The 15776-nt window shown below is 39.6% G+C and overlaps 1 protein-coding gene across 1 annotated transcript in view; it reads right to left on the reverse strand.

Annotated features, from left to right (window-relative positions):
• Nucleotides 1-2614: 2614 nt before the first annotated feature.
• LOC101739054 (retinal homeobox protein Rx1) overlaps nucleotides 2615-15776 on the reverse strand; it is a 63476-nt gene continuing 50314 nt past the window's right edge. Inside the window, exons 3-4 of the mRNA XM_004933525.5 lie at nucleotides 7888-8056; nucleotides 2615-7328 (exon numbers count right to left, since the gene is read on the reverse strand). Of these exons, the coding sequence (XP_004933582.2) occupies nucleotides 7162-7328; nucleotides 7888-8056 (336 nt within the window). The 3' untranslated portion in view covers nucleotides 2615-7161. The remainder of the gene's footprint in view (nucleotides 7329-7887; nucleotides 8057-15776) is intronic.

Raw genomic sequence — 15776 nt, forward strand, 5'->3', positions numbered from 1 at the left:
TGACCACCGACCGTTAACGTAACGAATGCTAGACGAGTATTCAATATTCATTACGTGCGCGTACTCCGCGGCCGGCTACTATGTTCAACAGTATATTGAGCTGTTGCTGCTTCAAGTTTACGACTGGTTCTATTTGTGACGCGTACGGACAGGAGGCGGGGAGGAGGGCCGGGCAAATGTTCTCAATAAACATTTACCTATCACCACTTCCCGTAAAAATGAAAGAAATACGGATCGTGCCCAAACTGGAGCTTTCCTGTTAAGGCAATGTAAAAACTAATTTCTTAACAAACTTAGTCCCATTATAGTTTTAAATCAGATAGCACACGATGAAAAATAAGAAGGGCGGGTTGCACTGTACAATGAATGTGTTAAATCAAAGTTAACATCGTCGGTTAACGAGCGGTCGTACGTCAGACTCGCTAATGCGGGCCTCTCGTGAGCTCGCTAATCAAACAAAACACTAATCTAATATTTCTATACATATATGCTAATTCAATTACTGTTCATATATTTATAAATTTCTATCACAAAAAAAATTAGTGTTTGTCGGTAAATAAATACTTTGCCCACAGAGTTTCTCGCCGGATTTTCTCAGTGGGTCGCGTTTCCGATCCGGTGTTAGATTCTGCGAAGCACTGCTCTTGTTAGGGTCAGTGTTAGCACTACTCCGATTTGAGCCCCGTGAGCTCACCTACATCTTAGGGCGAAGCTGAAATAGCCTCTCAAGGCTATCAGCACAGGTAGAACAAAAAAAACATTTTCTTATGGTCGTTAAAGGTGATTGCCTAATTCCATTCAAATCTGGACATACTTCTGTTTGTTTGTGAACCGATATTATTGAGACATTTAAGTAGGTATTTATTTGTATAATGTTGGCTTTTCTAATAAAGTTTAAATTCATACTTTTTTTTTCGTGCAAGGGGTCGAACCTTCTGCGAGGTTTCCCCGCCTCGGGGGCACGCGGTGTATGTGGGATCTGACGATCTAAAGATGTTGGAAGCAGACCGCGGGCCCAAGGATATTTTTAGGGCTCTACCGCACTAAGCGACTCCTATTTTACTCTCTCATTTGACGTCCGATCTCTGCTCGGAGTCCCAGGCAAAGTAGGGCTTTTTTCGCGATCAACACTACACTACAACCAGACTCGCAGCGTCACGACCGAACACTTTTTCTTTCTTTTTTTATGGTTTAGATTGGTGGACGAGCTCACAGCCCACCACAGTGTTGAGTGGTTACTGGAGCCCATAGACATTCACAACGTAAATGCGCCACACACCTTGAGATATAAGTTGTAAGGTCTCAAGTATAGTTACAACGGCTGCCCCACCCTTCAAACCGAAACGCATTACTGCTTCACGGCAGAATTAGGCAGGGCGGTGGTACCTACCCGCGCGCACTCACAAGAGGTCCCACCACCAGTAATAACGACGCCAGAGAAAAGATGCCGGTCTCCGCAATGCAGCGACCGGGCGATGTCACTGGTATCCAGGATATCCCGCTGATTCAGGAAAAGATGCCGGTCTCCGCAATACAGCGACCGGGCGATGTCACTGGTATCCAGGATATCCCGCTGATTCAGAACCAATACACTCGTATATACCTTAACTGAATTATTAACAGATCGATTGAGATTTGTCTCATGTGGGCCGTTACTAATTCCCGTTGTGATGTCTGTGGGCTCTGGTAACCACTTATCGTCAGGTAGAACGTGAGCTCGTTCATCAATCGACGCAATTAAAATTAAAGAAGCATTTGGCTTGACCAAGCAATGCTTGTTTAGGTGAAAGTATCCTAATGATGAATAGTAAGTCCGCCAGGGCGGGTCAGTAGCTACGGGTGTACAACTCCATGCTCACACCCGGGTGGCCGTGGTAGTACCTAGCAGTATCAAGTTCTGTTAGTGTCGCCACCCTGGGTCATGATTATATCCGTGAAACTATCGTGTTCTCGGCAGGTGCTCGGCGACACTTACGTTCGAATCCTGTAGTCCTTGATACCAGGTGGGGTACGTTGCTTATGACGAGCTAGCAACTCGTCTTTTTTTTTACGGTAGGCAGCGGCTTGGCTCTGCCCCTGGCATTGGTGACGTCCATGAGCGACTGTGACCACTTACCATCAGGTGGGCCGTATGCTCGTCTGCCTACAAAGGCAATAAAAAAAAAAACTCGTCTGATAGTAAATGCCATATAATATGCCCATTTCTTAGGATAAAGGTCAGCCTGCTCCCCAACTGAAGGTTGACAGAGCGACAGTACAAGCAAGAAGACGTATGCTCTGTGCAAGTAAAAACTCCATGACATATAAGAACACATTTATTCACCTCTCTGGTGTAGTGACGGTCCGCGGACATTACACAACCGAATGGTGCGGCGCAGGTATTTACACGGGAGTTTGCTAACGAGTCGTGGAGACACCAAATATTTTTTAACTGATAGAAACAATTGTACTCAACTTACATTCATTATCTATCATATTTGGAAAAATAATACAATCTCAACATGTCAGGTGTGAATTTAGAATATTTAGCTTAGTGCTAGTTTTTGGAAGATAAGGTTATTCAAATTTACATTCGTTTAAAACTAAAAGATAACGTTAATAAATGAAGAACCTCTCAGCAAAATACATTTTTTTTTTTATTTGCTTCACACACGGACTTATAATTACATAAGTAGGTCTTAATTATATTTACATTATAAAAATCTATATTTTATCATTTTACAATAATTATTTACGTAAATGTAAGTATGAGTTGTACTTATTATTGCAAATTTATATAAAAAAACTTCTCGAAAATCAATTATTACAGTGCAATAGAATTTAATACTCATTAAAATTTTCGATAAATTTTAAGAATAGTTAATATCTCAACGGTTACAAAAATAGATTCAGTTAACAAAGTCAGTCGCGAGAGAAGATGCAGAGTAAAGAAACAAAAATACCATCTTCTTCAAGTTTAATTATTTCTTGTAGTACATTTTCAAAATTTCCAAATAAACTTAAATTAGTGACTTGTTTAAATCAATATGTTCTATGTTCATTTTCTAATTATTTAGTTACTAATAACTAGGTGTTATAATTATATTGAACTATGTTACACACATACTTATATTGCTTGCTTACACAAATATTGGATTGGCTACATTACAAACATTTTGTACAAAATTAAAAATTTATTCGTCTTAACTATAAATTATCTAATCTAAGAAATACGTTTTGATATTGATTTTTAAAATTTGATATTTAAAAACAATCACTTCTTAATAAATTATGCTAATAGAAGGTTAATGAAATTTTATTTACATATGATTATTATTTTACACAATAAGAATAAAGACACCAGTTAGGTTGACCCACAATAAAAAGCAGTTCCACTGACAAATACTACATACTTAGTTAGAATCTTGCAAAAATTTTAATAGTTTATTATAGTTAATAGTTCAGGTTTTTAGCTTGAATTCCGAAAGTTTTCGATAAGATCTGTATATTTGTATTCATCGTTATAATATATCAAAGATAATTATATTTAAAGGAAATTAGTAGAAAACTGATATATCGCGTGTGATAACAATCTCTAATTACTCGCTTGTTGTTCATAGCTCGCCACAAAATTATTGTACACGATTATCGACTCTAAGCAACGGACTATAAATCCGCTCGAGGACGCACACCCCACCTTGATCCATTAACGGTGCTTTTAGGTACCACAAGCACCAGTCACCGTCCTCGTCGAACCCGTCGCTTGCGACGAAGGGCTCGACGAGCGAACTAACCCATAGACACAGCCCACTGAGTTTCTCGCCGGATCTTCTCAGTGAGTCGCGTTTCCGATCCGGTGGTAGATTCTGCGAAGCACTGCTCTTGCTAGGGTCAGTGTTAGCAACTCTCCGGTTGAGCCCCGCGAGCTCACCTACAAACGTTAGGGTGAAGCTGAAATAGCCTCTTATTGCTATCAGGATAGGTAGGAAAAAGAAAAAAAAACCCCACATATCAGCATGTGCCTGGACAACTAATGTGACAACGTGGAAGGACATAAGAGCAGAAGTCGAGAGTGCTCCCAGATACTGCATAGAGTAAGTTTTTTTTTTATTTGTGCGTAGAATGACTGGCATAGTGGGGAAATGGGAATACTCCTAGAGCGCCACCACCCTGCAGCCAAGGTAGGTTTGAACACTGTCAAGGAACGTTTGTACGACAAGGCGCATTATAATGTGCAATAGATTTGACTAGATGGCGCTGCGCGGGGTGCCGCGACCGCGACAAACATTTTCATTTCGTTATTATCATCTCTTTTTGTGTATTTAAAGTACTGTTATGATGATAAAAATATATGAACATATCGGAGACGGTCATTAGTTTGGTAGCTAAACGAGACGCAGCACGATTCCCGAGATATAAGCCGTTGCGTGGAGTGCTCTGCATGCATTTGAGCGGATGCATCTTGGTGTACGGACCACTGTCTTTCGACAGTCAGTACTGCACAGATTTGGATGTGAAACGTTGTCTTTGACAATTAGTACTGACCCTATTGCGGTGGGTGATAGAGAGTATAGATAGTAGTCTGTCCGTGATAGATAGTACTGCCCTATGTGACCGTTATCATTCACGATTGTCATTTAATTAGTTCAGTCTCCATTTTTATAATTCATTTAAATTACTGGGTTACGATCAGTGATCATTTAATAGTAATAAATTCCTGTGCTCTAACTTGCTTAAATTCCTGATGTCTGAGTCGTAATTGGACTAATACACATATTGTTGTAGCTTGTTGCGCCGGTTCATCTCGGGACTGTGGCTTGTGGAGTAATACGTGTGGAGTCGTCGTGGCCTAAAGGATAAGACGTCTTGTGCATTCGTATGTAGCGACGCACCGGTGTTCGAACCCCGCAGGCGGGTACCAATTTTCCTAATGAAATACGTACTCAACAAATGTTCATGATTGACTTCCACGGTGAAGGAATAACATCGTGTAATAAAAATCAAACCCGCAAAATTATAATTTGCGTAATTACTGGTGGTAGGACCACTTGTGAGTCCGCGCGGATTGGTACCACCACCCTGCCTATTTCTGCCGTGAAGCAGTAATGCGTTTCGGTTTGAAGGGTGGGGCAGCCGTTGTAACTATACTCAGACCTTAGAAATTGTATCTCAAGGTGGGTGGCGCGTCTACGTTGTAGATGTCTATGGGCTCCAGTAACCATTTAACACCAGGTGGGCTGTGAGCTCGTCCACCCATATAAGCAATAAAAAAAAAAAAACTTAATTGAGGTCAGAGATAAAACTTTGTGATTTTGTTTTACTTAATTTCCTTGATTAACAAATAAATACATGAAAAACGTTTAAGACTTTTCGAGCTTAAAGCGAAATCTACCCCCGCTACCGCGAAACCGTAAGCCCATTCACGATACCTGTGCTGAGCAATAGCTAGGCTGCGACTCTGATATAGGTGACGTCACCGGGTGATCTACGGTGATGCCGCGTGCCTTCCGTGACGATAATATTAAAGAACACGTAGCAATCTACCATTCGTCGTCTTGTGTGTCTAGAATTCGTCCATATTCGTATAGAGTTATTGAGTTTCTACAATCATAAGTTTTTAGGCAACATAGTGGGTTTTTCATTTTTATATGTAAACAAAATCAACGTTAATTGATGCACATTGATGTTGAGAACAATTTTCGTCTAATTCAATTTGAGTTTGCCCCATTAATCGCCATTTGTATTAAATTTTTATTTAAATCTCCCCAGTCTCAAACTCTGTGAACCAGTAGAGAGATCGTGCATCCAGGCCCAGACTGAAAGTCCTCTAGTGATGTTATTGAATAAACTGCTCCACTGTTATAGAAACAAGTACTAATCTTCTTTCAATTCATCGTCTAAGTACAAAATTCTGTATAACTGTACTGTATAGTAATTTTGCTATATAACTGTACAAAATTCTGTATTCTGAGATAGCTTGCAGATGTAATTCTATTTCGACTACATCTGAAAACTACCTCAGCCTTTAGTTGTACTATACTAGTACTTCATGACCTATGCAAGTGTAGTATTTGTTTTAGCGGCCCTAACACAGATAAGCTCTCTCCGGTTTCTGTAGGATAGCCTTCAGAGCACTGTGTTTAGTGAAGAATGTAGAACTTCACGATAACCTCCATCCAGAAACAATACCTAAGTATCTGAAGACAGCATCAGAACGCTTCTTCGAAAATGCGGTGCTGTAAAATAACAATCTCCTCATTACCACCTCTAACTAAATACCCAGCCGAAGGGGCAATGCAAAGCCGCCGTCGAATAAAAAAAACCTCTAGTCATATCAAGAGTTCACCAGATCTTTCAATGGGTCACGATTCCGATCCTGTGGTATTATTAGCGAAACATTTATCTTGTTTGGGATAGTGTTAGCAAGTTCTCTCAAGTTGAGCCCGTGAGCTCACCTACGAGTCTTAGCGTAGCTGATATAGCCTCTTAAGCTACCAGTGATTAGGTAGAGGAAAAATATATCTGTGGTCGTTTCTCCTCCAGCCAAGCCACTGTATTCCGTAACGGTCTTGTACAAATGGTGACTGTCACAGCATCACAAATCTAAAACAATGGTGTTAGTGGAGGTTGTAAAGATCACTGATTATTGCAATATTTTATCTCCATCAGTAAGTATCTACAGTTGGCATCGATGCGTCACTTCGATAAAGCGGCACGACACGAGAACCCTCTCATCGTGGCCACCGGTAACTACATTCCCGATCCTTCGGACAGAATGGAAAGCAGTCGACGTCGCCCCAAACACGTCATTTCGGATCCTCCCGATCCACTAACGGTGCTTTTAGGTACCTCAAGCACCGGTCATCGTTTTCGTCAAACCCGTCGCTTGCGACAAAGGGCTCGACGAGTAAATTAACCCACAGACCACAGCCCACTGAGTTTCTCGCCGGATCTTCTCAGTGGGTATCGTTTCCGATCCAGCGGTAGATTCTGCGAAGCACGGCTCTTGCTAGGGTTCGTGTAAGCAACTTCATCAGGTTTGAGCCCCGTGAGCTGACCTACTAGTTAAGGTTACGCTGAAATAGCCTCTCAAGGCTACCAGCTTAGGTAGGAAAAAAAAGTAATATTTTGTAGATCGGTGCTTAGAGTTCATAAATATGGATGTTGACGTTCCTCCTGCGGCTAAACCATCTGCAGTCCTTTACTGATGTTTTCGACATGCTCCTTGGCTTTCATCCTGAGGGCGGCGATGGACGATGAGCGGGGGTCGGGCGCGGCGGGGGGCGCGGGTGCGGGGCCGGCCGCGGTCAGGTAGCTGGGGTAGCCTGAAGGGGGGTGACTGAGGAAACCTAGAATATAATTTAATTAAAATTAGATTATTTTTGTTGTTGTAGACAGTAGAGGAGCTGATGATTTGGTGAGAGTATTTGATGATCGAAGTATGTCATTCCGTATCATTGCTGTGGGCGGATGTTATGCGCCTCACGAGCAATCGCCACTTCTCCCGGCTTAATAAATTCGGTTTGAAGGGTGGGGCAGCCGTTGTAACTATACTGAGACCTTAGAACTTATATCTCAGGGTGGGTGGCGCATTTACGTTGGAGATGTCTGTGGGCTCCAGAAACCACTTAACACCAGGTGGGCTGTAAGCTCGTCCACCCATTTAAGCAATAAAAAAAAATAGTGTAGTATTTTCACAATTTAAGTTATTAACAACTATGAACTTTTAATTACAATTGTTTATCCCAACTACAACACTTCCGCATGATGTTCGAAATATTACATTCTAAGTTCCAAAAGTAGATAGTGAGATGTACCCTATCATATCGCGTGAATCCCACCCCCCCTTCCACAAGCGCGACAAAGAGATGTCATTTGGAAGTCAAGGTACGATATCGCGAGCCTTACCCGGCAATGCGCTGAGTAGCGGGGGGGCTAGCCAGGGATCGACCGGCAGACCTAGTGCGCTGAGCCGCGGCATCCCACCGCCCCCACACCCGTACTCGGACAGACCCAGCCGAGCCGCCTCCATCTTCTCCTGTCGACGCCACTTCGCTCTCCTGTTCTGGAACCAGACCTGAGGAAGCAAGAGCGCTATATTAGTCTGAGTCAGATGCTCACCTTTATTCAAACCTACACCTAGCTCGGATATACCCCCATGGAATAGCATAAAAATAATAAGCAATAAAAAAACAAAAAAACAAACAAACAAACAAAACAAAAATGGAATTAAGAAATATCGTAACCTTTAAACCAAAACCAATGATTAAATCGCGGCAGAAATAAGAAATACGATACTGGGACCTTTAAACAGAACCAATGATTGAATCGCGGCAGAAAAAGGAAATTCTAGATTATTGATAATTAGCTAGATTATTGAATGAAATACATTAATTTATAAACTTTGAATATATATTTGTTTCATTTTACTCGATCGTGTGTGGGTTCAATCTACGTCGAACTCGCGAGCACACATACGTAACTAATTACTACGTGGCGTAATTCCACCACCCGGCGAGCACCCCTGATGATGGCAGACCCGTCATGTAACATATAATTATACCTATATTTTTTCTGTTAATTATTCTACGAACTACAGTAGGTAAGTATCGACGCTTGTAAGGCAAACGTGACTAAGCGACAATGCGTGAACTTTACAGTAGACTAATATAAAGTTGAATACCTGAAAAAAAAATATTTTACCGAATCTAGCTGTAGGATTGAAATGATTTTAATAGACCTAGAATTAATTTTCTTTTTGCGCATCGAATATGGTTATTGTCTATCATTTATGTACAAAGCAGTTATTGTCGCTTAGTCACGCTTGCCTTTCAAGCGTCGATATGTACTAAATGCATTATTATTTATCGTTTCGATTACAATTCCAAGTCGCATCGACAATAGGTGTATAAATCACGTATAAATCAGAAGCCCACACGATCTGTGCCGGCCCGAACTTTGAATACGTCGAGACACGAACTCGATCACGTAAAACGCTACTGCACTGTAGTCCGAGAGACAGGGATGACATTATTTTAGGTTTGGTCTTGTTTACATAGGAACTTTTTTAGCTTAGATGGGAAAACGACTTCCCAGCCAATCTGATCAATAGCGGTTGCTGAAACCCAATGTGAATGACGTCCACTTGATTGTTGCCAAATAAAACACATAGATATAAAGTACAAATGTTAATTCTACGAGAAGTAAACAAATTAGCATTTCATCTGAAATATAGAGCGCGTAGTAATGAGGTTCTCCCCAATCGCTATCACAACCCAACTAGGCCTACAATACGTTCTATAACGGAGGCGGCTCCGTAACGTAAGATATGACAAACAAACAATAGTCTGTTTTTTCAACATTCAAGGATTACAGAACATACAAAACCAGAATAAGGACATCCAGACCCCGGATACCAAATGTATTCAACAAGCAGTACTCATTACAAGACTCTTAGAGAATGGAACCCAGGCTTCATGGTACAGTATCAAATTCACTGTACCAACGAGGCGATCTCCGAACGGATGACATGGTAGTAGTATCAGTCGCTCTGGTGACCCTGGTCTGATTTTTTACTAAACTCCATTGAAATCTCTACGCCACCATATATCTACAAGACCTTGAGATACGAGTTCTAAGGTCTCAGTATAGTTACAGCGGCTGCCTCACCCTTCGAACCGAAACGTATTACTGCTTCATGACAGAAATAGGTGGGTGGTGGTACCTACCCGTACGAAGTCACAAGAGGTCCTATTACCAGTAAAACTGGAATAACGTCTGCTCTTCAACACTAAACACATTATTCGTGACGATGAAGAGCGGGGTTGTGTGGAGGACCAACTATTTAAATACTAGTTGTTTAGAACAGAGGGTATTAAATGCCAGTTCATACCTGCGAATGGTCAAAGCTGTAATTTTGTTTGACTAGGCTTGGCTGCGTCGGACTTAAAATTGTTAAATGCAGCTGTAAGAGACTCAAAATAGCTTTGAAGCATAAGATTCAATTTAGAGAAGCTTAAATGTGATTAGCTATATTGAATTAATGAAGATAAGTATAATTTATTTACAAATATGATTAATTTAAAACTTAATGGGAAAGAGGGAACACATTATTATTTAGGCATAAATGCTACAAAAATTGTATAATTCTATCGGCTGTATCGAGTCATTCTTACAGCCATTCCTGCCTCTCGATCTATTACGTTAACTCGCAGACGAGCTGATACAAGTTTTATCGGCGTAACAATAACGTTTATTTTCCGTTTTATTGATAATTTGACGACTGGAGTGTAATATGATAGTGTGAAATGATATATTATATCGTTTAAGGATCGCGTGCTTAGAACGCGAGTCGAAATGTTCCGCGATCGAATGCGCCCGACATCGCAACACACGCCTTGTTTACATTACTCAACTTATTCAGATTTGATGTTGCTAAAGATATCAAATGACATTCTTGGTTAATATATTTTATTATCTATGTATGTATATATACAAAATGTATTGCTGTTCGTTAGTCTCGCTAAAACACGAGAACGGCTGGACCGATTTGGCTAATTTTGGTCTTGCATTATTTGTGGAAGTCCGGAGAAGGTTTAAAAGGTAGATAAATATGAAAATGCTCGGAATTAAATAAAAATAACCATTTTGTTTTTCCTTTGATGTATCCCCCGTCGGACGGATTCCTTTTGTTTGTTTTAAGTTTATTTTATACAAAGGTTTAGGTCTTTTATTTATCGATTGAGGCACTACGAAGTCTGCCGGGTCAGCTAGTATATTATATATATTGTGTTATTTTATGGCTGTCCGCGTATGCACGACATTCACTTGAGTATATCAATCAATTTAAGTTTGAAATATTGTATCTCTGGTTTCATTTATATTGAAGCTAAAATCCCGAAACATAGTATTTTTTTATTTGACACGTAGTAAGTACACAGTCATTAAAAGTAATGTTTTTTTTTTAATTTCCTCACAGGTTGATAGGTACTTTAAGTTTCATTACTAAAGTGGAGAGAATAGGTAATGTTGAAGAAAGTGCATAGTGATGTAATGTCGAAAACGCTCTTCAAAAGAATTAAAATAACAGAAGTTCACCTCCGCGATTAGTGTGTTGTTATATGAAGCCGTCAGTGCAAAAGTGGCCTAAGCTTACCATAGTTAGTATGGAGGTAATTAGGTTTGAATTTTCGCGAATTTGAATTTGAGTAGGCAAAAAAAAACAATACGCGCAAATATTATGTTTACAAAGCTATCTGTTATCTATGGGTGAAACTATAGATAGACTGGTTTTGCATCAAAATTTATTATATTTCTTGATTATAAAAAATTGTGGGTTAGACCACTTTCGCGCTGATGGCCTCATATGTACAATATAGTTGGAACTAACTCCGGATGAGTAGTTTGAGCGTCATCATACTCACGTGCAGTTTGGACTTCGGTAACAACTTAATACTAGGTAGGTCCAGAACGCGCAGTATCAGCTAGATCAATAAAAATACAGGGCGAATACTAATGCAAGGGTACACGAACTTTGACTTTTTAATATGTGTGTGCGTGTTTACGTTTGATTTTATATAAATCACCAGTTCGGTGAGATTAAAAGGAGATGGGCTCCCGTTCAGGATCGGCAGAAGTCGCTCGCGACCGACCCCTCTGTGTCTACGTCGCTCAACTGGAAAGTCGTGAATATAGAATTAGTTTTATCGCGTTTCGTGTGGAGGTCCGTGGCACCGTCAGACACCATGCATCATGTCGGAACACCTCGTTATTAATAGTTTAACTTACAGTGTATAGAATGCCTTTGTTTATCTGCTCGTTATTTTAAAGAGGCGTGTGTTTTAAAGAGACACAGTTTTCATTAAAATTATTATGAAAAATGCGAATGAATGAATGCAATTGGAATGGATGCAATGGTGCGTGTACTTATGTACGCGCGTAAGAAGTTATACTTGTTTTTTATTAAATTTATTTCTTTGTTTTTATTTAAATTTTAATCAATTTGAAAAAAAATCGATTAAACAACATCCTCAAACACGCATATTGGACATCCCTTTTCTTGACATCGTATAAATGCGATAATTCTCGGTACGGTTCGGAAAGTTCACCTGCTGCTATATTCAGACTCGCCAAGTTATGTCGGTCGTATTGTAATGAGCGATTTAGTGGGCAACTTCATTCTGTTAATTTTGTGTCACGGTGCGCGCGCATCGTAAAATTTCACTATCGTAAATTTTTCATAACGTGCCTAAAGAAGTATAACTTCAAAAGACTTCTGTTCATGTTTGGCGGGCTTCAGACTCGATCCGGATTGTGTTCTGTTCATACGCAGACCCCCCGAGCCGTTGTATCATTCTCGAGACATATGAAAATATTCGGACCGAAATATGTCCGGCGTAAAAGCAGTCAACTACCAAGTATGAGACATCTAACATTAGGTTTCTTTGCAAATTTTTTCCTATTTATCTAAACGTAGTCCTTCCTTCCTCAAAAAACGTTACATTGAGATATCGGTGTAGTTCTCTGACTAGCTCTTCATCTAACTGCTTTGAAATGAACAATTAATAAGCGTGACTTGAAAACTGTAGGTCCGGCGGTAATGCAATTCAGTATAATTGCCAAAGTTGGCAACACTGTTCGAAAACGTCAAAATTTATTAAAAGCTAGTTCTAATCCAGTGGCACCAACATTAGAATTATAGTTTCTCTAATTAACAGAAATGAAAACGACACACAAACAGTACAAATGACTGTTTCGTGATTATAAGTGGGCCCGCGACACGCAACCCGCTCAGGATTGTGACTTCAACTCTACTTTAACTTAATAGATGAATTAGTTCCGTTATGATAACTTGTCCGACAATTTATTGAGCATTTCTGTGTTGGGTTTGTCGTGTTTTGATTTTAATCGAATCAAACTATTTTAGGGAATTTTATTTTATTCTAAACAGGTTGTTGTTTTATGTTGGCCTTACCACCCACCCGATGTGAAGCAGTTGTCGGACTCCATAGCCAATCTAATGAAAAAGCTGCAACCCAACTGGAGATATGAGGCTATGGTATTAATTTAACCGGTAACGGCTGTGAGCTATTTTTTACTTTCTTGTTATCTCTTTTTAATTATCATATAACGATTTACTTTCAAGAAAACTAGTAGAAATAATTTAACTCAAATAAATACGTAACAATTTCATCAAACAAAATAATATTTAGCGAATACAAAAAATACGACACATGTCATCGCAAAAAGTCAATTTGTCACTCGATTAGCGCGTAAAGACCTCATACAAGCGTTGAATAATTTAATTACTGGCAACCCACGCTCAGGGGGGGCAGCATTCGAAACAAATCGAATAACATTTAAATCCGAACCAATCAGAGAGCGGAGACACCGCGCACATCTCGCAGATGTGACAGATGTCATGTTTGTGACGTTTAGATGTTGTTTTTTAAGATGACAGTTGGCGCGGGCGGGGTCTTGTTACATTCGGTTTGTTGTGATTACGTTTCATTCAATCTAGACGCGAGTACGAAATGATTTAATTTATAAAACTGCGAGTGTTTAATATGATATTTGTTCGTGATTGTGTATGTTATTTGTATTTTTTGTACAGATGGTATTTTACGGATTTATGAATGCTTTTCGCAGTAGTAATATTACGACTTTGGCAAAGCTTTTTACGTCGAGGACAAAGTATTGCCCCTGCCTTGAGATTAGGTAGAATGGAATTCTCTAAAGACTAGGTATACTATACTATATTACAATTACGAAGTCCCATTTGACAGATGTTATTATTATGACATTGTGTGTGTGAATTAATTGTATAATGATTTAGATTGATTGTATATTTTTTAAATGATGTTTAAAAAAAATGATTATTATTTAAAATTATGCGAAACGTAAAGAGTCAAAAGGCACTTCGTAATTGGAATAGAGTATAGTATTCAACATATTATTATTAAAAGTGTTCTGAAAATTGGGAAAGCGCTAGTCAACTCCTAGAGGCTCACAATCTGTTTAAGAAAATAATACGTCATAGAAGTAGGTACGTTCATAATATTTAGTGTGGACAGTTTGCTGGTACATATATGTAATACATACCTAAAACCATATTTCGTACCGTGCCTTAGACCGTACCGTGGACTTGAGATGTATTACAGTAAACGAGCTCCCGCCCCGCCTGATCGTTAGCGGAGCCCCCACGTGTCACTACGGGAATGCCGCGAGATATGAGATCTATGTCCGTTGAGTAATATAGCGGCTGCCCCACCCTTCAAACCGGATCGCATTACTGATTTGCGGCAAAATTAGGCACTATGGTAGTACCTGCCAGTAGGAGCTAGTAGCTCAATCTTTTGCGGCTTTGAATTTTACTAGACAACGTTACGCCTTCATGATGGAGAAAAGTGGTACCTGTGCTCAGCAGTGGTACAGTCACATCGTCGATGCGAGTTCACCGGGCTTTTAGGGATTGACGTCGTTATACATCATCATCATTCTCCTGCCCTTCTCCCAGTCACCTGGGGTCGGCGCAACATGTTTTCTCCTTCCATACTCCTCTATCATATACCATTTCTTCGCTCACTCCCCTCCTATACATATCGTCTTTCACACAATCCATCCATTTCTTCTTAGGTTTACTTCTTCCTCTATATCTCTCCACATTCATAGTTAACATTCTCTTACCAACCTCATTTTCATTTCGTCTCATCACATGTCTATACTATCCAAAACACGCACTCCTCAACTTCTCTGTCACAGGTGCCACTTTCAGACTTCCTCTAACATATTCATTCCGTATTCTATCCATTCTCGTCACTTCACACATCCGTCGTAACATTCGCATCTCAGCTGCATGCAATCGCCTTTCATTCATGACGTCTTTATACATACTAGAGGTCCCGCAGTAGTCGAAATTCGAGTATAATTAATTGGAATTGTAAGTTTGTACACTATTATGATTGTAATTTTTTATTTATACTTCTTTTATACTTCTGTAATCACAAATTTCGCCAAGACTACATATAAAAAAATATTAACAAAGACAAACCATATTCTATTCTCAATTTGACAGCAGACATCAAGAACAAAAGTTTGACAATAAATAGTATGCATGCGTGTGTGCGTCAAATACATGGTATGTAGTGTGTGTAATGTTTTCTTTATTGATTTAATGTATCTTTTATGCATTATTTAAAAAAATATTAGCATTGTGCACTTCTTCTTCTCTATAAGTGTGGAAAATTTCATACTCCTCCGTCCGCGCAATTATCGTAAAAAGGGGTACAAAGTTTTTGCTTCACGTATTAATATATAGATGATGTGGAAAATGTAGAGCCACAAAAATACGCTTGCTAATGTTTTTTTTAAATGAAAGTCCTTGAAACTAGTACGAGTAATGAGTGTGTAAGCTTGTAAAGATAGTAGTCGGCTTGGAATTAGCTCGGTTACACATTTCGTGTTCGGAATTGTTCGGCTAATTAGACCCGGGAGACACGCACGGAATTGAGTTGTTGTTAAAGTGTGATAATTATATTTTTTGTGTGACTTAAAAATACATTTTTTTTTTTTTGCATACTTTTACGAACTCACAATCCACCTTACGTTAAGTGGTTACAGGAGCCCATAGAGATCTATTAAGTAAATTCCGCCACCCACCTTGAGATTTGATTTCTAAGATCTCAGTATAGTTACAACGGCTGCCCCACCCTTCAAACCAAAAGCATTACTGCTTCACAGAAATAGGCAGGATGGTGGTGCCTACCCATGCGGACTCACAGGAGTAATTACGCCAATTA

Source organism: Bombyx mori, chromosome 28 (assembly GCF_030269925.1).
Source record: "Bombyx mori chromosome 28, ASM3026992v2".
NCBI classification, from domain to species: domain Eukaryota; kingdom Metazoa; phylum Arthropoda; class Insecta; order Lepidoptera; family Bombycidae; genus Bombyx; species Bombyx mori.